This window comes from Argentina silus, assembly GCF_951799395.1.
Source record: "Argentina silus genome assembly, chromosome: 7".
NCBI classification, from domain to species: Eukaryota; Metazoa; Chordata; class Actinopteri; order Argentiniformes; family Argentinidae; genus Argentina; species Argentina silus.
In genome coordinates, this window is record NC_139661.1 from 18,758,053 (window position 1) to 18,780,547 (window position 22,495).

General features: G+C 45.2%; 1 protein-coding gene across 1 annotated transcript; it reads left to right on the forward strand.

Moving 5' to 3' along the window:
• Positions 1–634: 634 nt before the first annotated feature.
• Positions 635–20,785, forward strand: LOC310807488 (coiled-coil domain-containing protein 60-like; the record flags this gene model as incomplete). Its single annotated transcript, XM_083673984.1, has 14 exons — positions 635–928; positions 5,118–5,195; positions 5,572–5,648; positions 10,445–10,615; positions 10,931–11,008; positions 13,494–13,598; positions 15,052–15,142; positions 15,998–16,241; positions 18,163–18,262; positions 18,586–18,666; positions 19,005–19,115; positions 19,267–19,419; positions 19,634–19,828; positions 20,677–20,785. The coding sequence occupies 14 exons, from the start codon at positions 635–637 to the stop codon at positions 20,783–20,785; spliced, it is 1,887 nt and encodes a 628-aa protein (XP_083530110.1).
• Between the last annotated feature and the right edge of the window lie 1,710 nt (positions 20,786–22,495).

Here is a 22,495-nt window from a genome sequence, read left to right on the forward strand (position 1 = left end):
TGATTGCTGATGTTTCCAGACATCTTTTCAATTCCCACAGGAGCCTGTCTTGTCTCTCACTTACTCAAGGTAGAGGAACCACTTTGGCCCCTTCATGTAGAAATCAATCATTGTAATGCATGGAATTTAATGAGGAATGGTATCAAACACATGTAAAGAGACCTCCACAACTGCTCAACTCCTCTCAAATTGTTTAGTGGAAGAAGCTCACTGTATTTACAAGAGAGTACATTTATATACATATAAATATAATAGTGGCCCAAAATGCCCTTTGCCCTCAAAACAGACTTCCCCTCTCCCTTATTGCAGCTAGGCCTGTCCATTGTAATGTGGCCCATGATTTTTTTCGAGGCAGCAGGGCCTACTAAATCAACTCTCTTTGTCGGCTGAGCTTCCCTGTAACCACGGGAGACATGGGTAGCACAACAAGTGTGTGTGGTCTAATGGACGTCGGTGAGCAGGTTTTGGTGATATTTCCCACCCTTTCGATATTCTTCTTTCTTACTTATTTAAAATGATCTATATAGAATGTTTGACACTACAACCGTCAATGCTGTGTTCAAAAGTTGATGTCATTTTGCGCATGTATTGCCTATGATTTCTCGCAAATGATCGGCAACACTGAAACATTAAGATGACGACTCATCGAAATGCTCCACTGGACCCGCGTCATTTCGTTATTATCAAACCACTTCCGATTCCAAAACCCTCTGGAGAAAAACTCCAAGCGCGCAGCAGCACCGTGTACAGCGCATGCCAGCCGACCCGGGAGCAGGTCTTCTGGGACAACTATCACCGCAGACAGCGGCAGCTGAGCCGTCAGGGCTACCGTGCAGCTGCGTGGAGGCCGTATGAGGAGGTCGGAGAACCCCTCTACCTGGAGCCCAAGAGACTGATACTGCAATCATTGGGACAATCTGAAGATGAGGTTTGCATCTAGTCTTTGATTATCTAAGAATACGTTTGAATTAATGGTATGCATACAGTGCTGCTTGAAAGTATGTGAACTCCTTGTGCAATTATAGATTTTTTTTTTTGTTTTTACCATGAAATCTTTATTTAATCAGAACCAGTCTTTTTTATCAGACAACAGGTTTATATTTACCAATTCCATATGTTGGTTTAGAGGAAATCATGTGTGCAGTAGAAAAACTAAATTATAAAGAAATTAGTGCAGGTGCAAAAATAAGTGAATCCCAAATTGCACTGGGTTAAATCAAGCAGGTAAGTAGAATCAGGTTGCTAAATAATTGGGTACCAAATTAAACAATCAAAGGAGAGATCTTTAGGAAAGCGTTTGGGTGGGACTCTGATAAATAGAGATAAGAAACCTGGTCAGTTTTGTGTTAACCATACAGGTGAATGCAAAACACACCATGCCGAGAGGAAAGGAGATCTCAGAGGACATCAGGAAAAGGGTAGTGAGATCAGTCTGGGGAAGGCTATAAAATCATCTCAACAAGATTTGAGATCCATCAGTCCACTGTGAGGCAAATAATTTACAAATGGAGAGCATTGAACATGACAGCAACTCGGCCTAGAAATGGACGCCCTTCCAAAATATCCCCAAGAGCCACAAGAAAAATAATAAATCAGGTAAAAGCCAACTCAAACATAACATCTAGAGATTTGCAGACCTCCCTTGCTGCATCTCAGCAAGTCCGTCCTCTGGACGGATGAGTCCAAAATTGATCTTTTTGGTTACAATCCAAACCACTATGTTTGGCGAAAACCAAACACTGCCAACCACCAAAAGAACCTTATCCCAACAGTCAAGCATGGTGGTGGGAATGTCAAGATCTGGGGCTGCTTTTCCTCCTCTGGACCTGGACGACTCCACATCATTATGGGAACCATGAATTCTGAGGTATAACAGGAGATTCTTGAACAGAACGTCAAGCCATCAGTCAAGGAGCTAAAGCTGGGATGAAAATGGGTCTTCCTACAAGACAACGACCCAAAGCATTCAAGCAAATCTACCAAAGAATGGCTCAGGAGAAGGAAGATTTGTGTTTTGCATTGGCCAAGTCAAAGTTCTGACCTAAATCCAATTGAGATTCTGTGGCAGGACTTGAAGCAGGCAGTTCATGCCAGACACCCCTCAAACCTCACTCAATTGAGTTCTGTACGGAGGAGTGGGCAAAAATCCCTCAAAACAGATGTCAGAGACTGATTAATGGCTATACGAGACGTTTACTCCAAGTTATCGCCACGAATGGAGGCGCCACAAGCAACTGACTGAATAGGTTCACATATTTTTGCACACATGAAATGAGTTTTTGTTAAACCACTTTCGTTAAATAAACAATGAAAATATATTATATTACGAATTGGGGATAAAGATAAAGATTTTATAACTTTATAACATTTTAATATTTTATACAAAATAATAACCATCCCTGTAGGGTTCACAAACTTTCAAGCAGCACTGTATAATGTAGGTGTAGTTGTTAAACTTGTTGTGTCATAGTTGAGTTGCATAATCAACACATCACCGCATCATTAATTAGCTATTTTAACACAGAAACACTAAAGTGCAATTTGTCTGTTTATTAAATGTATTAAATGATGAGCAAATGCTCAAAGCGTTGTTGGAGAATTGAGCTTTTTTAGGAGTATGTTTTGCTCCCAATAACCCTCTCTCTGTGACTCATCCCATCACATCTGACAGCTTTCATGTACCACTCTTCTCCTCTCTTCTCTTCTTTTCTTGACCTCAGATGCTCTGCGCGGGTGATATTTTTTCTCTGGCAGCAGTGTGATGTGTGTGAGCGCTCTCATTTCATGGCAGGCTGTCTATCTCCCATTCATCAGCCCCAGCCGGTCCCTTTGGACCGGAGAGATCAGTCTCATCCTCGCCATGTCACTCCATTTACTTTTAATGGACACTGATTCTCCACACTGAACAGATCAACGACATGAAGTGTGTCGCAAATCAAATATCCGCCCTACCCCCAACCCCCCCCCCCCCCCCCCCCCCCCCCCCCTCTCTCACATGCCTCAGAACACATTTCGGCCCACTTCCCTCTCAGTAGATGGTGAAAGACAAAATGCACTTCGGCCAGTTTACTTTAACCAGCCTCCGTGGGATTCAGTGTCATGAGTTGTTTTCCCCTATTTAACGTTATCTCAGCCGCATATTAGATAGCACAGGTAGAGGAAAAAGTGATATTGTTTGTGTGTGTCTCTCTCTCTCTCTCTCTCTCTCTCTCTCTCTCTCTCTCTCTCTCTCTCTCTCTCTCTCTCTCCCTCTGCACAGCCTCTCCCTAACAAATGCATTTGGACTAAGACATAAGGCAATAAGGCATCATTTGTAAGGCGTTTACACCTGTGCTTTGGGCTGGCGGGGGCCGTCACCGCACATCACAGGGCTTTAAATAGCCGCAGCAGATACATGGGATATTGGCACCTAATGCATCACGGGGGATAGAGTGTCAAACGGGTGGTTTATTCCTGTGGACATTGCATTCATCAGAGTTATTGTGGGGACGCTCAGTTGCTGAGGAAGACAGCTTGCCTTGCGGACAGAGGCGCGGCTCGTATAGAAAGTGACACAGTGAAATGGAGAGGCTTATCCTTGAATGCTGGAACCTCGATTTCCTCCCTCCGGAGTCATCCCAGTCAGGTGGAGGGGGAACCAATAGGAGGAGGCGATGACGATGATGATGTGTAGCTGACATATAACTAAATAACCGTTGTTCGTAAAAGTACACACCTTGAATCAGCTCAGCGAGGCCTCAGCTGTGTAATCAGTTGCTGCTACCGCTCCTTTTGTGTGTACTGTACAGGAACAGCGTTGCACATACAGAATGGGAAATCATCATGAAAAAAAATACAGTACAAGCAAATCTCTTTCTCTTCGGTTCTCAGCTTCAGCATTACTGTGGATAATGCTTTTTAGTTCAGCTCACCATGACATTAAGACTGATATAACAAATATACAGTAGGCTTACAGCAGTACCAATATCAGCACGCCGGAGGGGCAACAATTTCATCTATTCCATCGTTTTTTTGGGGGGGGGGGCTGGAAGGTCTCTGTACTGAGGCACCGAGGCAGCAGGAAGGCAACAGTGTCCCAGTTTAACTGGAAGAGATTTACTGCTGATGAGCTCATCCATCAGCATGGGTATGGTGGGGGGGACGGGGGGGGGGACGAATAGAGGGTGTGTGTGGGGTGGGGTGGTGGTGGTGGGGGGGGGGGCTTTGGAGCACAAGGGTAGGCCAGAGTCGGATGGATCAGGGAGAGATCTGCCACATGCCTCACTGTGAAAAATGACGGCCCTGTCAACTCGACACTCACACACCCTCCTCTCCCCCGACTCCCTCAGAAGTTGCAGCATATTAAAGTTGGAGAGACGGCCGAGGGGTTGCTGCTGCTGCCTGGATCAGGCGGTCAGTGGCCTTGTCATCCGCGGTCTGGTCATACTTTGAGAGTTATGCTTTTAAAAAGTAACAGTCGCTTTATTGCTTATTCCCCCAGACGAGCGATGTTGAGGGCATTATTTGGGAAGGCAAGAGCACAATGTGCATCCTACTGTACTATGCAATATTACCACTGTTGGTCTAGATTGAAGACCCATCTCTTCAAGCTACATCTTAACTGTCCCTCCTAAAGACCTCTTCATCCCCACTACCCCCCTGTACAAGTTTCTCTCCTGTAAATAAATTAATAACTAATAAAAAATAATCATGATAATTCTTCCTTCTTCTAGTATTAGCCCCTGGTCCTACCATAGATTACTTTTTCTTATGATGACTGATGTATTTGTTGTAAGTTTGGATAAAGGTGTCTGCTAAATGCCATAAATGTAAATGTAATGGTCTAAAATCATACAGGACCCTCCACTGACGGAGATTACACATACTTATACAGGGGAGGAGGGGTGTTTGTTTTGTGGTATTTTGTGTATGTTTAACGTATTGGAAAAATAGAAAAAAAAACACATGGAAAAAAGAAGACCACCAGACCGAATGACCACAAGTTCCACAACTGTACAGAAATACAAAGTCTAATATTGACCTAGTTTGAACTCATGTTGCTGGTGACTGTCGCGATGAACAGGACGCATCAGTCAGCCCCTCTTCAACAGACGTTTCCCCATGTTTGTGTTTTATAGGCTTCAAAGGACGATCTCTCACCAGAGGAGGATGTGGCCATTAACACAGACCCACCAGATTCCACTGGAGGAAGTAAGGTGTGACCGTGAATCATCAACCCCTTATTTTTTTTACCCTGTTTCACCCTGCTGGTACAGTATCTTATGTAGACAGTCATCTATGCATGATCCGTATGTACGGGTATGTAGAGTGTTCTTTATGGGATGCACTTAATCATGTATTCAATGTAGCGGGATTAATGGGCTGATTATCTGTCATTTCCATGAGCAATGTCGCATTAGTAACATAATATTTGCACTTGGCTCACTGCCCGGCTGCTAGCTCTGGAGGTCAGACGAGGACGCCGGTGAGTCCTTTATAACTGAAACGCAGCTCTGAAGTTACAAATAATTCTATAAATGTCAGCTCATCCTGTCCGTTTTGTTGGGTCTTTTGTAAATGAATCTTTTCCAGAGCTCGCTGTTCCGCCGTCCTCGGGCTCGGAAGCAAGAGGATGCTATTTCCCTCCAGAAGCATCTGGGCCATACTGGGTGAGATATCCATCTGTGCTTGTTTTAGGATTCAGGGATTAGAACTGTGTCAATATGCTCGCACCATACCGGCATTCATACCGGCATTCATAAACATGTGAAGAGAGAATGGCTCTGTGAATGGATTTATTTTGTGCAATTTATTTCTCAGCACCCGTTCAGTTCAAACACCAACGTTGAAATAGGCATAATGCAGGTCTGCCCCTATGATGACCATGGTCTATTTTGGTCTGTTAGTGGCATATTTCAAATACACATTTGGTTTGTATTTGATATATAAAAATCCTCTCAGAGGTGAAATGCAACGGTTTGCCTGCCGCGGGCACGACCTGCCGTCACTGGGTCCTGCGGGCAGCCGAGACCTGGCACACAGACGAGGTGTGTGTGTGTGTGTGTGTGTGTGTGTGTGTGTGTGTGTGTGTGTGTGTGTGTGTGTGTGTGTGTGTGTGTGTGTGTGTGTGTGTGTGTGTGTGTGTATATAACCCACAGCCTCACCACGGGGTGTGGAGACAACGCCCTCCCAGGGCAGTCAAGGGCGGCCCTGAAACGGCTGACATTTCTGACAGATTCTGATAGAGCTCAGAATATTGAATTATTCATACAGGTGTTTGGGAGAAAGGTTGCCATTTTCGCAGAAGGAAAATAGCCCTAATGAATAGTGGCTGTTTTTCCGCAGTGAGAACTGAGTGGTTATGATGAGGTGCTTTAATGTAGTTTGTTTGGATCAAATGCCAAGGTAGGCCTTTTCTATCTCGTCACATTTTTACAGACTTCACATCCATCCTTTTAAGTATGGTTATACTGTATACTGTACACCGGTGGAGGCCGGTGGAGGTGGAAATCGGAGGATGGGCTTATTGTAATGCATGGAATGGAATGAGGAATGCTGTCAAACTCATTCCATTCGAAACACGTGTGTTTGACACCATTCCTGAATCCATTCCATGCATTACAACAAGCCCTTCCTCCGATTTCTGCCTCCACCAGCCTCAATATATACACAATATATACAGCAACAGTGTCATGTCATACAATAATAATACATGTATCATAAACGTCATACATTAACTATGTACGATACGTTTCTCATACAGTCTCATACAGTACATATCATATACAGTATATATATACAGTAACAGTCAAAAGTTTGGACACAAACTTGCCAAGAGTGTGCAAAGCTGTCATCAAAGCAAAAGGTGGCTACTTTGAAGAATCTAAAATATAAAACATATTCTGGTTTGTTTAACACTTTTTTGTTTACTACATAATTCCATACGTGTTCCTTCATAGTTTTGATGTCTTCAATATTAATCTACAATGTAGAAAATAATAAAAATAAAGAAAAACCATCGAATGAGAAGGTGTGTCCAAACTTTTGACTGGTACTGTATATATATATATATATATATATATATATATATATATATACACACACACACACACACACACACACACACACACACACACACACACACAGTACATAGACTTTATCACAGAGTCACATACATCAATATTTAGTGTTATTTACTCCATGAATATAAGTAGGCCACACTAGAAGATGACGCCGGTGTTCCTTGCCAGAAAGTACATTACTTTGTAGACAAGTAATCATATGCAGAGCCACTGTCCCTCTGGTGTGACTGAATACATCAGTGGCTGTGGTATTACTCTTCTAGCTGTTCAGCTGTTTGTGATCATCAGTTCCTCCTATGGCTGGCTAAGCATCGCTGGAGATGTCTACATTATACATAAACTTTCTCTTTCTCAAATGCCACTGCCCGTATTCAATATGAATCCGGTTTTGCATCACATAACAGTTGATGGGTATACTTGTGTACTGAAACCAAATCCATACATTCTTTTACATGTTTTGATTAATTAAACATGATTTAATTAGTTTACAAGTGTTGTGCTAAAACACTTCATTGGCCCCAGCTGTGAGAACGGGTTTTATGATCTAGATCACGACATTTATCTATTTAATGTAGAGATGGATATCGTATGAATGATTTAACAGCCCATCATGATGGGAATGATGGTGTGCTACAGAGCTGTTCTGGTGGTGATTTCTGAAATTAACAGTGTTAATTAGGTCCCAGAAAAACTGAAGAGAAATCGTCTCCATAGGGACACAAAGCCACTCTCTCTCTCTCTCTCTCTCTCTCTCTCTCTCCGATCACCATTGTCGACTCATAGTCCTCACCTGCTTTCCGCCACAACATGCCTTTTGTTGCCAGGCAACCAGCTGCCACCCAAGGGCTCTCCTGGTCTGACCTGCAAAGAAATCATCCACCCTCTTCAACAGTCAAGGAGGAATAACTGACTGTGTTAATTTTCCAACCGATCTCAATCTATTATTTAACCAACTGCAAAGTGGCCTTTTCGTACTCGTGGGTTTTTTTTAAAAAGCTTTTTATCCGTGACTCACTAATACCAGGCTGAGTCAAGCTTGTGAAAACAACATGATATTGATTGGAACCTAAACATCGGCATTATTGAAAACCCATAATGGTCCGAATTTCCTTAAAGCTCCTTTCACACCTGATCTCCATCTTGCGTGCATTGACCAGCCGGCTTATTAGGATCCTCTAAGATGCACTGCATCTGACCCACTAGAGCTCTGAGACATCACCTATTCTATAGCCACTTACAGTAGGCCAATACAGTCAATAAAGATACATGGATTCATTAGTGGTGCTTCTCAAGATGCGCTTTGGCTTTGTGGGGGTGTTAGACCCTAGGGGACTTTTATCATTGATATTTCTAAATATCACGGTTCGGAAATTAGGCAAAGGCAATTAAAATACTGCACAGGGAATAATGGGGAGTTATGGTTTTTCAGAGCACACAGGGTCAATAATTGACAAATGCCTCTTCATCTAATGAAAAAATGCCTCTTTTGTTAAATATATACTTTTTTTCCCGCGTTTGGTAGCGTTCTATGCTTTAAGGTAGGCAAATGAAAAGGGAACAATATTCTCAGGGAAAATGAGGGTATGAAACAGGGCCTTGAAATGGTAGGTGGTTGAACAAAAGGAAAAAAACAAAGAGTCAACAACTCAAGAGCTCACGGCTCCCTGAGGCCTGGCTTGGGGAAACAACACCTGCAACCACATTGTCATCTTGCATACTGAAAACACCTACTAAATAGGTTGCAGTATGGCCTTTCGGACATGGCCACTCGCTCTGTTGAGTCATGAACACTCGTGATTTTCATAAACAACACAAGATGCCTGTCTGCTGTCCTTGCCACACTGGGTGGGTGCTGTCACAGTTACTAGGAGGGATGCCCTATATGAACAGGGAATGTGTTTTGCGAGTATGATGTTATGAGTCATTAAAGATGCTGATAGAAAAATGCTTTGATTAAATTGGCTACACTTTAAGCACTAAGCACTAAGACATCATGCATATAGAGACTAATAGGGAATACCATTGAATTGGAGTGGGCTGTTGTATGCAATGCCAAATATTGCAGGAAACATTTATAGTTAAGCAGTGTTCAGTTCAGCCCTCGAACAAAATAAAGCAAATTAAAATTCAGAAGCTCAAACACTGATGCCCTGCAAGTCTGCAACGCTTGGCTTGACTTCTGGGCGAAATATTGTGAGCCAGCTGCTCGCTAGATAACAAATAATGATTCACACAGCAAAGGGCTTTAACATATGCAGGCCTTTGTTTGTTTGCTGTCCCGTTTGACCTTTGTGGAAATAGAACTGCGTTGTTTGTGGGAAAGGCTTGGAAGATTAGCTGTTTTTTCAAATGGCTCTTTCTCCTTAGCCTGGCTTTAATTTGTTATGTGTGTTGTTGATACTCACATATTGATTGATAATTACGAGTATATCTGTGTTCAACATCAGATACATGTCCAGGAGCTCTCATTTTATGTGGAGATAATGAAATGGACCGTTACATTAGAAATGTAATCATAGCTCTAGGCAAGACCGTTGTATAATATACAGTATAGGATCATCCAACATACAGTATCCCCTGACCTATGCTCCACTAGAGCAAATTATTCGGGGCCGCTCAGAAGGCTGCCCTTTGCTCTACTGTTGCAGCCTACTACTCAAGAGGCAGAACCACAAGCACTCATGTGAAATGATTACTGTAAAAAACACTGAGGTGTATTAACCTCTCACTGTAATTTGTCAGCAAAGTCAAATGATCGCTGTGACACTGTATGTGCGTATGCGTGTGCGTGTGTGTATGTTTGTGTGCGTGTGTGTGTGTATGTTTGTGTGTGTGTGTGTGTGTGTGTGCACGTGTGTGTGCATGTGTATGTGTGCGTATGTGTGTGTGTGAGCGTGCATGTGTTTTAATTTCCACCCGTGCATTAATGCAAGGTAATTATGCATGCATGTGTGTGAAAACAAGCAAACACATTTTGGATAAGGTTATGGACCGGAGCTAAATCGCGGTAATGAAGTCATTAATCTGCCAGACGTCAGCTATTTCTTCCATAATTCTCCATTTAGAGTATCATTCAGCCGGCTGCTACTCTGATGCGCTCTGATTGGAATGATTTAGGGAGTGGGTAACCCCATAAAGCTGTAATCTACGGAAGGGTGTCTCTTGGAATTACACAGATGATGCATTGTACTGTATGCCCACTATTGACTTCACTGAGTTAAAAGGTTTGATTCTATTTTCGGTTATGACTGGGGAATTGATATGACTATTTTGGTCTCACATTGGTGTGCACGTGTGTGTGTGTACGTGTACGTGTGTGTGTATGTGTGTGTGTGTATGTGTGTGCATGTGTGTGTGTCTGTGTGTGTCTGTGCCCTCTCCAGGCGTTTGGTGTCAGCGGTCAAGCATGGCCGGGGTTACTTCCACCTCCTTCTGAAGGAGGAGCAGGAGGAGGAGGAGGCGCAGCAGAGAGAACGCCAGAGGAGAGAGGCGTGGCAACGGACTGAGCCCCGCCCACCATGCGCTGACTCAGACTCAGACAGCGACTCAGACAGGTGAGCCAACACTACTCTAATTGGCCCTGTTCCATTTTTATTTTGTACCCCATTCCCCTACCACCTACCCCTTTCAGTGTTCACAGATCGGAAAAGATTAGATATGAATAAGCAATATGATGATGCTTCCACCAAGTCCTCTTCAATCTGTGACCCCCGAAGGCAGAGGGGTTAGGGAAGGGTCTATGTACTGAAATGGAACAGGGTCCATTGACACAGTTGAGTCATTGTAGGCAGCTAACACCCGTGTTGCCCTTCTTTCAGGTGGCCCCTCAATGCAGGAGCCAGTTGGTCATCTGGGGCACGCCCAGGAAGGAAGAAGACCCAGTCAGCGAGGCCTTTTACCCCTGTCCACCGCTCCCTTACCTCCCCTCAGCTCAGTGAGGCTTCACAGTGAGTCTTCATTCTGTACTTCACTCCATGTAGAATTATTATTATTGTTGTATTAAAAATGTTTAATCCATATTTATTCAGGGGAGTTCCTTTGAAACCAAGGTCTTTTTTTCAAGGGTACCCTAATTGCTAAATACGTACATATCACTAGGATTTACCAAGGATTTATCAAGATTTTAAAAGGACAATTTTCACAGGCATTTTTTTTTTCAGACAACAATAAATTATAATAAGAGCATTCCTCCACTGAGGAATCCTTAATTAAGTTCCTAAAATGGCCCAATGATACTAAGACTTGCTGTTTTAGTATCCTGCAGGTCATTCCATGCCCAAGGAGCACAATGATTAACGGCAGTTCTACCCAGTTCAGAGGAGACACAGTTACAGCAGGATATATCATTTTATGTCAAAATACAATAGGATGTATCACTCAAAATGTACTGTTTTAAGGTACTAAACACAGCACAAATGTGCATAATCATATGCAGGAGCACAGAGTATGTCTTGTGGTGTATATATATGGTGTATATATGGTGTTTTTGAAGCAGTCCTTTTGAATTATTGAATGTAGAAAGTTAGCTGTAAGAGTGAGATCAAGCTTTTCCTATTCTATTCTGTTCTATTCCGTTTTACATGACGGGTCTTCACTCTGGTCCCTACCGCGTTGCATCATTATAAATGCATGAGAAAGTTCAAAGATTGTGATATCTAGGAATCACAGAACCTTGAATATAAACTTGTCTTTGTTCTGTCTGTTTGTTTTTATATCAAACAGCGCTATCTTGTCTACCTGGCTTGACAGATATCCTTCTATTTTTACCTTGTTCTTCCGAACCAGAAAAAGCACACCAGACCAAACTGGCAATGTTGAGTTAATAATGAACTACTGCTGTTTTCTCATTGGTTTCCTCTCATAACAAATTCCTTTGATGGCCCTCGAATGGGGATGTGACATTTTGAAAAGGTGTCAGGTTTCTCAGACAAATCTGCCTTGTTAGATGCATGGGCATGGTTGACAATACAGGGGGATGGATTTACACAAACAACTTCACCTCGGTGAGCCCCCCTTATGTTTCAGATCGAGGACGCACTGTAGCTTTGATATATATAGCTTTTGGATAGAAGTACACACACACACACACACACACACACACACACACACACACACACACACATACTTATATCCTAGAGATTTACTGTAAATTGCACAAAATGTTTTTCATAGTGTATTGCCCACTTGTTGCATCATAAAGTAACACCACATATTGCACTCTAACTGGTTCTTGTTCTCAGTGATCTATTGTTTCCACACTATACAACGGTTCCACTGCCTTCTTGTGCTCCGGAATCCCTTCCGCTATGACTGCGTCTGTATATAGCACCATTCTCATGAGGGTTGATTGTGACACCACTGACTATTCGTCGTCCGTCACCTGCAGCCCGACATAAATGTACAATTTCATTTCCTCTGACACTTGCATTATTGTCGAGGACGCCATCGCGGCCGCAGAAATATAACCCCGGCTGCCGAGGAGAGGGGAGAATAACAGCCATTTCAAAGGTTGTTATCCGTGTTCTGATGGATCCTAATCCACCCGACTTGATGCGCCTCCCAGACAAATGCCTGCGTCGATAATGAAGAGCGGTTCCCCGACCAAGGCCGTCTCTTTCGCATTTGAGAGCGGTGAGGGGAGGGAGGAGGGGGGGAGAGAGAGAGAGAGAGAGACAGAGATGCTATATTGTGGTTGATGTGGGGAGAGAGATCAGTTGAGTGAATGTGGTCACAAGGCCTTGGAGCATGAAGGTTTCAGTGTGACAGACTCCTACTTGACTGCATGTGACAGTACAGCATGGAGAGGAAGGATGGACTGTCACCCTCTTCCTCCTTCAGTACAATGGCTCTTCACTCTGCCATTTCAGCTCAGTTCACACCCTGCCTACTCTGTGTACAGTGCACTGCGTCAACCTTTCACCCCCCCCCCTCTACTAATTTTGTGCTTTTTTGGGCTGCTGATTATTGAATGAAGAATGGCAGGTCTGTGTTTTGTGCTCAAATGATGCAATGACTTGTATTGGCCAGTGGGTGGGGCACTAGCACCATACTCGTGACTTGTGTTGACTTCAAATAAACATCAGGGACATGAACATACTAGCATTACTTACTCAATCAGGGGACGCTGGTGGTCGCAGAAATCAGAGGTCGAGCTCGTTGTTATGCATGGGATGGAATGAGGAATGGTATCAAACCCCTAATTCCATTCCATGCATTACAATGAGCCCGTCCTCCGATTTCTACCTCCACCAGCCTCCCCTGGACTCACTATTAGGTGGATTAAAAATCCGAAAGTACTGTGCATTGTCACTCGTTTGCCAAATGTTACATATACAGTATCAGGATGTAACAGTCTTTCAGATGTTGATACTGAAGGCTAGAGGAACATTGCAGTCACGTCATGTCAATCTGCTGAACTCCTTGTTATTGCAGGGAGCCTATCTTCCGGCAGCTGTGCTGTCTGAACTGGCTGCTGGAGACTCTGACTCTGGACCGGACCGGGAGGCCTGGCCCTGTGTCCTCATGCTGGGACTCCAAGTAAGTTCAAAGGTCATGGGGTCGTTCTGGGCAAATATAAGATGTTACATACAGACTATAGTTCAGAATTAAAAGAAACATTTCATCGTTCATTATTTCGATGGTAATGATGCTGTGTCGTTGTGTAACAGCCAAAGGCCAGAGGCCACGGCTGAGTCACGGAGACGTGAGTGTTGTGCTCATCAGGGATTGGCTCATTGCCCACGAGACCTCTACACCCCAGTCGCAGTAGGGGGCGTCATGTTTGAGATCACCACAGCTCACAGCATCCGTGAGCAGGATGGAACACACCCACCCAGCCAGTCAGCCAGTCAGTCAGTCAGTCAGTCACCGGTGGTTCACAGGCATCAGCCAACGCTGCAGAGACTCTGTTTCGAGGAGTGTGTTTCTGAGGGGCAACGGGCACTGGGTGACCGTGCTAGATGGAGTATAAGCTCAAGCCCCGGGGGGGCCGAGCAGAGAGAGGAGATTGCAATCCTCCATCCGTGTCCCCCCAGGTGTTGGCTCCCCTGATATTGACCCAACACGTCAACAGTGGGAGAGAGCAGGACAGTGTCCCTGTGTCTGGCATACAGCACCCAGATACATCCAGTTAACATATTCAACCATGTCCTTTCTTCACAGTGACAATACTACTATACAATACTACTTTACACAAAGGCTTTCGGTGCTCTACAACACCCTGGTTCTCTTTCATGTCTCTCTCTCTCTCTCTCTCTCTCTCTCTCTCACTCTCTCCCTCTTTCTTTCTCTTCCTCGCTCACTCTTTTCCTCTTTTCTTTTTTGTTCTATTTTTATAAATTCCTTCTTCCTCTCGATCCCTTAATGCAGAGGTGGGCCAGAGGAGCCTGAAAGCCTAATGATTTTAATACTCAGCTTGTTAAGGTGTCAGGCGAGACACGGGGAGGGAGAATGGATGGATTCATAAAGTTTACAAAGCTCTCTGTGCTCTGACAATGAGTCCGCGTAGAATTCACCAGAACATTACATTATTGCCGATCTCCTGATAGTGTTAAATTAGTGATGGGAAAGGGAGAGGGGGGGAGGGAGGGAGGGAGGGCAGGCAGAGAAAATCACAAAAGGAACGGTCTTCGGAGCATTGCGTTACAGCCTCGAGGCCCCCTCGCCCAGCTCAGAATCCAATTTCCTATAAAGTCTTAAGCTTAATGGGAAAATGATACAGGAGAGAGGTGTTACAAAGAGAAACGTTATTACAAGGTTATGGCACTACCGGGGGTTTCCAGCAGGGGCAGCGCTGGGTTGATGGGTTGGTTTGGCTGTTGTTGCTGAGTGTTTTTTTATGGAAAGGAGGGGGGCGGGGTTGAATTATGATTTTGATAATGTCCAGGGTGTCTCGGTCTTCCTCTCCAAGGCTGAGGGGCGTCACAGAAGGTCACAGGCATGATGAATGTGCCACGTTGCCACTCAGCGCTCGTTATTTTCCGTTACCCAGAGACCCTGGCCAAGGCAGGACGACAGTAAAGACGTTGAATAAAGAGAGAGCCATCGAGACCAAATGGGAGCAGTTTGTTTCCCTGCCCAAGGTATTCTCTTTTTTATCTTTTATCCACCAATCCACTTCTTTCATACTGAAATCTCTCTCATTTTCCTCCCTCAATGTCCTTCAAAGGTGTTTTACTAACAGTCAGTGTGTCTGCTTCACTCCCAGGGAGGAGGCAAATACAGCACTGCAACACACACACACACACACACACACACACACACACACACAGAGACCACACTGACATACACTCCTTGGGGAGGCTTGTCTGTGACGGCAGAGGACATTTAGAGTGCTGTAGCTGAAGTGTTGTGGTCCTCCTTTCATAATTAGCCTGATGGGAGTGTCACACACACTTAGTGGCTGAGCAGCCTCTGACAGACACACTGGAAAGAGGAAAGGGCACAGGGGAGTGGGAGAGAAAGGGTGAGAGACGTGACTGTCTCCTGAATCCTCTTATGTCCTCCTCAGTCAAGGAAGGGCGTGTGTGTGTATGTGTGTGTGTGTGTGTGTGTGTGTGTGTGTGTGTGTGTGTGTGTGTGTGTGTGTGTGTGTGTGTGTGTGTGTGTTTGTGTGTGTGTGTGTGTGACAATGATGTATGTACCTGGTGTGTGTCAGGGTGGCATAGATGTGTGTGTATGTCACTGTGTGAGCTGATGTGTGTGTGTGTGTGTGCGTGTGTGCGTGTGTGTGTGCCTTAGTTTGTGTGTTGGTCCTACTTGTGTGCATGCACGTACTGTTTACGCGTGTCTATATGCCTATGAGAAGCATGCCTATGAGTGTGTGTGTGTGTGTGTGTGCGTGCGTGTGCGTGTGCGTGTGCGTGTGTGTGTGCGTGTGTGTGTGTGTGTCTGAAAAAGAACCCAAAACCCCTGACACCCCTCTCATCCCCCCTTAGCCCCGCAGAGCAGGCTCCAGGCCCCCTTGCACCTCTTCTAGCCGCCTGTACCTGCGGAAGTCCTCCACCCTGAGTGTGGCCTCCTCCTCAGCCCTCACCAGCCCCACCCAGGGCAGCCTGTCTTCTCTGTTCCCAGGGACTGAAGACACAGCCCCTGCTGCAGCTTTAGCCACTGGAGCCAGCCAGGACAGCACGGAGCCTCCAGGAGCAGGGGACTCAGAGGCTGAGCTGCCCACGTCAGAGTGTAGGTCATCAGGGTTATACATATACAGTGGAGGGGGCTACCATAGAGGGAGTAAAAACTGAAGGGCGTGCGTGCGTCTGTGTCTGTCTGTCTGTCTGTGTCTCTGTCTCTGCCGTCCCTGTGTCCTGTGGGCAGCCGAGGCCTGGCACAGATGAGCAGTGGCATTTGATGTCTGTGTGTGTGTCTGTGTGTGTGTCTGTGCGTGTGTGTGTGTGTGCGTGTGTGTGATGAGGTGAGATGTTGTGGGTTGGGGTGTGTGTCGGTCCCATGTTTGCGCCACTCTGTGATGTTATGTTCTCGTTCCGGGTGTGTGGAGCGCAGAATGAGCCTTATCTGTTTCCCATCTCCCCCGTCACTCCAACTGGAACATCTGCCCGCCCGCCTGCCCGCCCGCCCAAACAACCGAATCCCGTTGTCATAGGAACAGCCCTCTGACGTGACCACTGCACACCCTCGGCTCAGCTGAAGTGATGTTTGCCTTGTTACAGAAAAAAACACCCACTTCAACCCTGTCTCTTTGATAGAGAGCTATCTCCAGATTGCCTGCATGCGCACTGGGGGAAAAAAAGCCCCACTCGCCCCAGAGCCAACCTTTGCTTTGGTTCCCCCCCTGCTGCTTCAGTAATAGAAACCAAAACAACACTGCTGCTTTATACACAGCCAGGTCACCAAAGGGCCTCTGGCTTGCTAGGGCCCCCTCCACACGGACTCCCAGAGTCCCTTGCATTCACAGAGAGGATAATTAGTCATCTGATCTCGGCGAATTAGCCGCTGAGATCAGAGGCTTCGTTATCACCTCCTGACGAAAGACAGAAAAAGTGTTGTTCGGCTAGTTTTGTTTGCCAGAGTCATCCTCGTTTTTAGTTCCCCCCTCCTCTCCTCTCTTCTCATAAAAGGAGTCCTGAAATCAAAGGATTTATTCAGCCTCATTGGTTAAAGCAATTAACTGCTGTTCTCCCTAATCCCTGGAGTTATGTCTGAAATCCAGAAATTGGGCACCAGAGATATTCCGCTCCGCCCAGGGCGTATTGTTGTCTGAAGAATGGGGGTGAAGGAAGTTTCTTTGCTTTAATTTGAAAGTGAGTTTGAAAGTCTTTGATGAGAAATGAATCAACATTTGGCACTCATTATTTCCATAAAAGCTCACATAATTAGATTTATCTTTGCAATTGAATATCCTGTAGAGTTTTCAAGTACTGTAGATATTTAATCCGGAGCATTCATGAATGGGATAATTAGGAACTATATTTATTCAATCTAAAACCCATCCAATTTGCGGGAGTTATTGGCTATTATAGTTTTTGTCAGCATGTTTTATGGGTTTTCCCATGGGAAATCTAGCTCTGTATTCTAAAAAATGCCTCCGCTGATTAGTTTCAGCAAATGATCCATTTTGTCACAGTTCATATCAGTTGTATTATTTGGGTCTGTATTTTAACATTTTAATTACTGCATTCAGTTCTCTTGGAGTGCTTTATTACGATGTAATGTATGTCACCCATTCCTTCACAGTGTGGCTCAATGGGATGGTGTACTCCACCGGTCTAACCTCCCCTCTGTTTTCTACTGAACTTTATTTTATGTCATTGCCGCATCTGAACAGCAGGGGGGGCTGTGGGATAATTTATCGATCAGGGAGCACTTTAATCCCCCTCTCTCAAGTAATCCTAAACATGATGACACAGTGTCCATGAACGCTTTAGATCTGCTCGTTGCTTAAGGCTATGAAACTTTATAAAAGTGTTTGATTTTGAGGCGCTTCTTGCCAGAAACCTTTTATTTAGATTTAGACAAACAAGTATCTCTTTGAGCATAAAGATATGGACCAGTATTGAGATAAGGAGTAAGAGGACTGAGACTAGGGTCCTGCAGACCTGAAAAAAACATAGTTTATTTCTGTGTTTTTGTGGCCACCTCATAGATCTTCAGAAGCTTCTGGATGCTGTTCATCAAACTGTCACCAAAGAGTTATGTAACCCAGAGCAACTCCATGGCAACGGCCCTTTGACTGACAGACAAAGGTAACCTCTCCTGGGCCTCCATAGCTTTAGGGCTTCCACTCCCTACACTGGTCACTCCACTTCTGCCTAATCCTAAGCCTAACCCTAAACCACCTAACCCTTCATTCTCCCTCAATCTATACTTTCTAACCATTCTCTTCAAATATTAATTATTAGACAGGCTGCTAGGTAAAGAATTCTATTATGAACTGTCAATGTAGAGAACAGGCTGGGTTAGTTTACATGTTTTTGCATTTTTGCGCTGGGGTCAATGTTTAGCCCTCTGGGAGGTGACTAATGTGGAAAACATTCCAACTGTGAATAACTACCCTCCCCACACGCAGCCTTCCAGCCCCCCAACCCACCTCCCAGAGAATGGAGAACCCAAAAGGCCCCAGGACAGCAGTGAACCCACGACCCAAGAGGTGTGCCTGTTACACAGAAACACAAAGTACACTCCACCATCAAGCAATGTAGGGAACTTGACTTCATCTTGCGACGCCTGACCGCAAATAAACTAATTTACCCCCCGCCAAAAAAATCTATTACTTCCGTCCTGAAACTTAATTGTAGTCAAAATGTTTGGGGGTATTTCACATGATCATTGTGTGATGATATTGACTGTGTGTGTGTGTGTGTGTGTGTGTGTGTGTGTGTGTGTGTGTGTGTGTGTGTGTGTGTGTGTGTGTGTGTGTGTGTGTGTGTGTGTGTGTGTGTGTGTGTGTGTGTGTGGTTGCCCTGCTAATCCCCTCTCCGCCAGTAGTCAGTTAATCAGCAGTAAGTGGTCTATGCTGCTAGACCTCAGGGCAGCGTTTGAGGAGAGGACAGAGGAACACGCCCAGAGCTTCAGTGACACCCTGGAGCACAGTGCTAGGTGAGGCTCCGCCTTCTTCCCAACTTTGTTTTCATTGTTATGTAATTCTGTGTTTTGAGTTTCTGCAAAACACTAATTGCAAGTGTATGTAAATGAAACATTTTCTTCTTGTTAGATCTCACTGTTTTCCCTCTGTCTCATCTCTGTACAGGAAGAGATTGGATAGTGGCATCCAGAGATTCCAGGCCCTGCGTCATGTGACTCACGCTCACCGTGTAGCTCGTCATGTGACCCCGACGGTAATGGAGGTAAAGGCCCCAGAGACGGAGACCACCGAGAGGCCATGTAACAACAACAACATATGGTATGCTGTAATAGCCATTTCCTGGGTTGGAATGTGTGTGTGGTGCGTGCGTGCGTGCGTGCATGTCCGTGTACTATAACTGTGTCTGTGTGTCTGTTGATTCTGCATTTTATGGGTATGACACTATACGTTTGCTTAAGTTTAGCAAGTGAAGCATTCAAAACACAGCCGTATAAACCCCCGGACCACATTCTCACCTCTCTGTCCCTTCCAGGCTGTCCTCCCTGCTGAGCAGTCTACCTGCTGACGTGGCCAGAGACAGAGAGGTGAGCCGCGTGCTGGACAAACTCAGCCGCTTCGCAGACGAGCGGACCCCCAAGGTCCGGCCCCAGCTCTTCCTCAAGGTCCTGGGGGGCCTGCAGCCCTGGGAGCTGTGTCTCCCAGACCTCTGTGTCGCCATTGAGGTACTGTATGGTAGGGACCTGGCCCCATTCAAAGGCCCCCTACATTTTCATTCATAAAGAAATATTTAGATACTTACAGTACCAGTCAAAAGTTTGGACACACCCTGCCAAGAGTGTGCAAAGCTGTCATCAAAGCAAAAGGTGGCTACTTTGAAGAATCTAAAATATAAACCATATTCTGGTTTGTTTAACACTTTTTTGTTTACTGCACAATTCCATATGTGTTCCTTCACAGTTTTGATGTCTTCAATATTAATATTAAAGAAAAACCATTGAATGAGAAGGCGTGTCCAAACTTTTGACTGGTACTGTACATAGAAATAGTCTCGAACAAACATAACGTTTGTAAAGGCTTTATGGCTTCAACATGCTCGAAGCGCTTTATGCCTTATATAAAGCAACCACCTGGTCCTGCATAATGCAGACAGCAGCTAGACACTGGAGTTGGCTAGACAGACTTCACACCTCCCCCTGCCTCACACCCAACATTCTCAGTCTAGCGCTGGTATGGTGGTGCAGACAGTAGACCCCTCCAAGCATGTTCCCACCAACCAGAGCCGGTCATTAGCTTCTGGCCCTGGAGCTATTTGAAATGAGTTAATAACAGGAACTGATAGTGATGAATAGGACATGGTCGTAATAAAGATCATCCCACAGATAAGCAGTGTGTGGATATTTTGTGGGTGTGTGTGTGGGTGTGTGTGTAGGTATGTGTATTTTGTGTGTAGGTGTGTGTGTGTGTGCACATGTTTCCTTTCGTTTATTCATAGGGACTGGACTTCTTAGGAACTAAGAAATGTGAGGATGTGCTAACTGAGCTAGTGTCCGCCCCCTTGTCTCTCTTCCTCCTCAGATTGCCAGGGAGCATGTTGTTCAGATGCCCAGAGAGGACTATGACGCCTGGCTCTGCTCCAGGGTCACACTGCCACATCCTCAGCAGGCCCACAGTGCCCCACGCATGAGGTGAACATCTCTCCCCGGACTCGAAGGGTAGTGACCCCCAACACACGTGCACGCACACGCACACGCACACACGCACACACACACACACACACACATCCCTGCTCCCCAATGTTTAAGGTTAGGAATGGAGGAGGGAAGGCTGATCCTGGATCTGGATCTAATTACTACCCAGAGAAGTATTTTCTATCTCTCTAACATCCAGGGTGGGACCAGGGACCAGGGCTTCACATTTCACTTCCACTGGCTCTCTTCTTTCCTTTTGTCTGTGTTTGAAACATGTTTGAAATCTGTCTCCCATGGGGAGGGTAAGCTTCACAGAGCCACCAAATACCTTCTTGTCCCCATAGCGTTCCTCTTTACCCCCTAACACACACACACACACACACACACACACACACACACACACACACACACACACACACACACACACAGACCCCCCACTCCCAAACAATTCAAGATGGCAGCTTGTAGTCTGTTATTGAGATCAGCCCAGCGCCCATGCCGGCTCCGGCCTGACCCTTACCCTAGCCTTGTCTGATGGACTGCCCCTTTATTGGGGAATAAAAGGAGCCTGACCCAATGCCCTTTGCCTGCTAGATAAGAATAATGAACTCTGCCTGCCTGGCTCACTGTGGCTCTGTTTGAGAGAGTGAGACAGTGGACACAAATGCAATGCACTCACAACTGTCTTTATTAGAGTGTGTCTTTAATAGTGACGGGAAAGTGATGGTGACCTATAATGAAGCAGCTGTAATGAGATACGGGTGTTTTGATTTGTTTGTGTTGGTTTAATTTGTCATTGTAAGAATGTGATGTGAGTGTTGCTGTTTTATGGTATGGAATAAAATGTGTTTACTGTTCACTTCTCGGTTATCAGCATTCTACTGTACCTTTCTGTCAAGTTTAGAATCAGCAGAGAACATTCTAGTGTCAGCAGAGAACATTCTAGTGTCCTTATCCTTGGTGATAAGCTGTTCTGGGTTTTCTCCCCTTTGGATGGAGGAAGGGGGCAATGTGCCTGGGGTAGAAGGGTCAAAGACTTTGTAGATACCTAGAGGGGGGAAAAGGTCTTTTCTGGAGGGGGAGGGGGAGAGAGGGGCGGGAGAGGGGGAGGGGCGGGTAACGGGAAGGGGCGGCGATCACACATTTCAGGAATGCAACAGAGTCTGGTTCTGAACCCCTGAGCTTAACCTCAGAGGAGAAAGGGGAGGGGGAGACTAGAACTGTAATTCCAACCTCTCACTAAGGTTTAATTTATACCGCCAAGCTAAAGCTCTATGTACTGGTTTGAACCCTGGTTATTATTATTTGTTGAAGCATGGGTGTAGGTTTCACAAGAGATGGGGGAGAACATGTCCCCCCTCCACATATGTGGAGTTAACATTTTAGTATTTAACAAGACTAATGTGATGTATGTATGTAATATATTTAGGTAGGAAAACTGTTGACACTATGTTGTATGAAATGTGCTTACAAAAGGTTGCATTTTCCTGGAAGAAGACTCCCACACCCTCTGCCCAAAGTTGGATTCAGCATTGTCGCCCCCCCACATTTCGAATCAAACCGACGCCCACGTTTGAAATACTATGCAATGCTAGTGTTCTCTCAGTCTAACCTCTCACTCAGGTTTAAGCACCAAATCTGGACTATATAGTACTGTATTGGCTAGGTATGAACTACCCTGTTTATTATTTGTTGGGATATGAGGT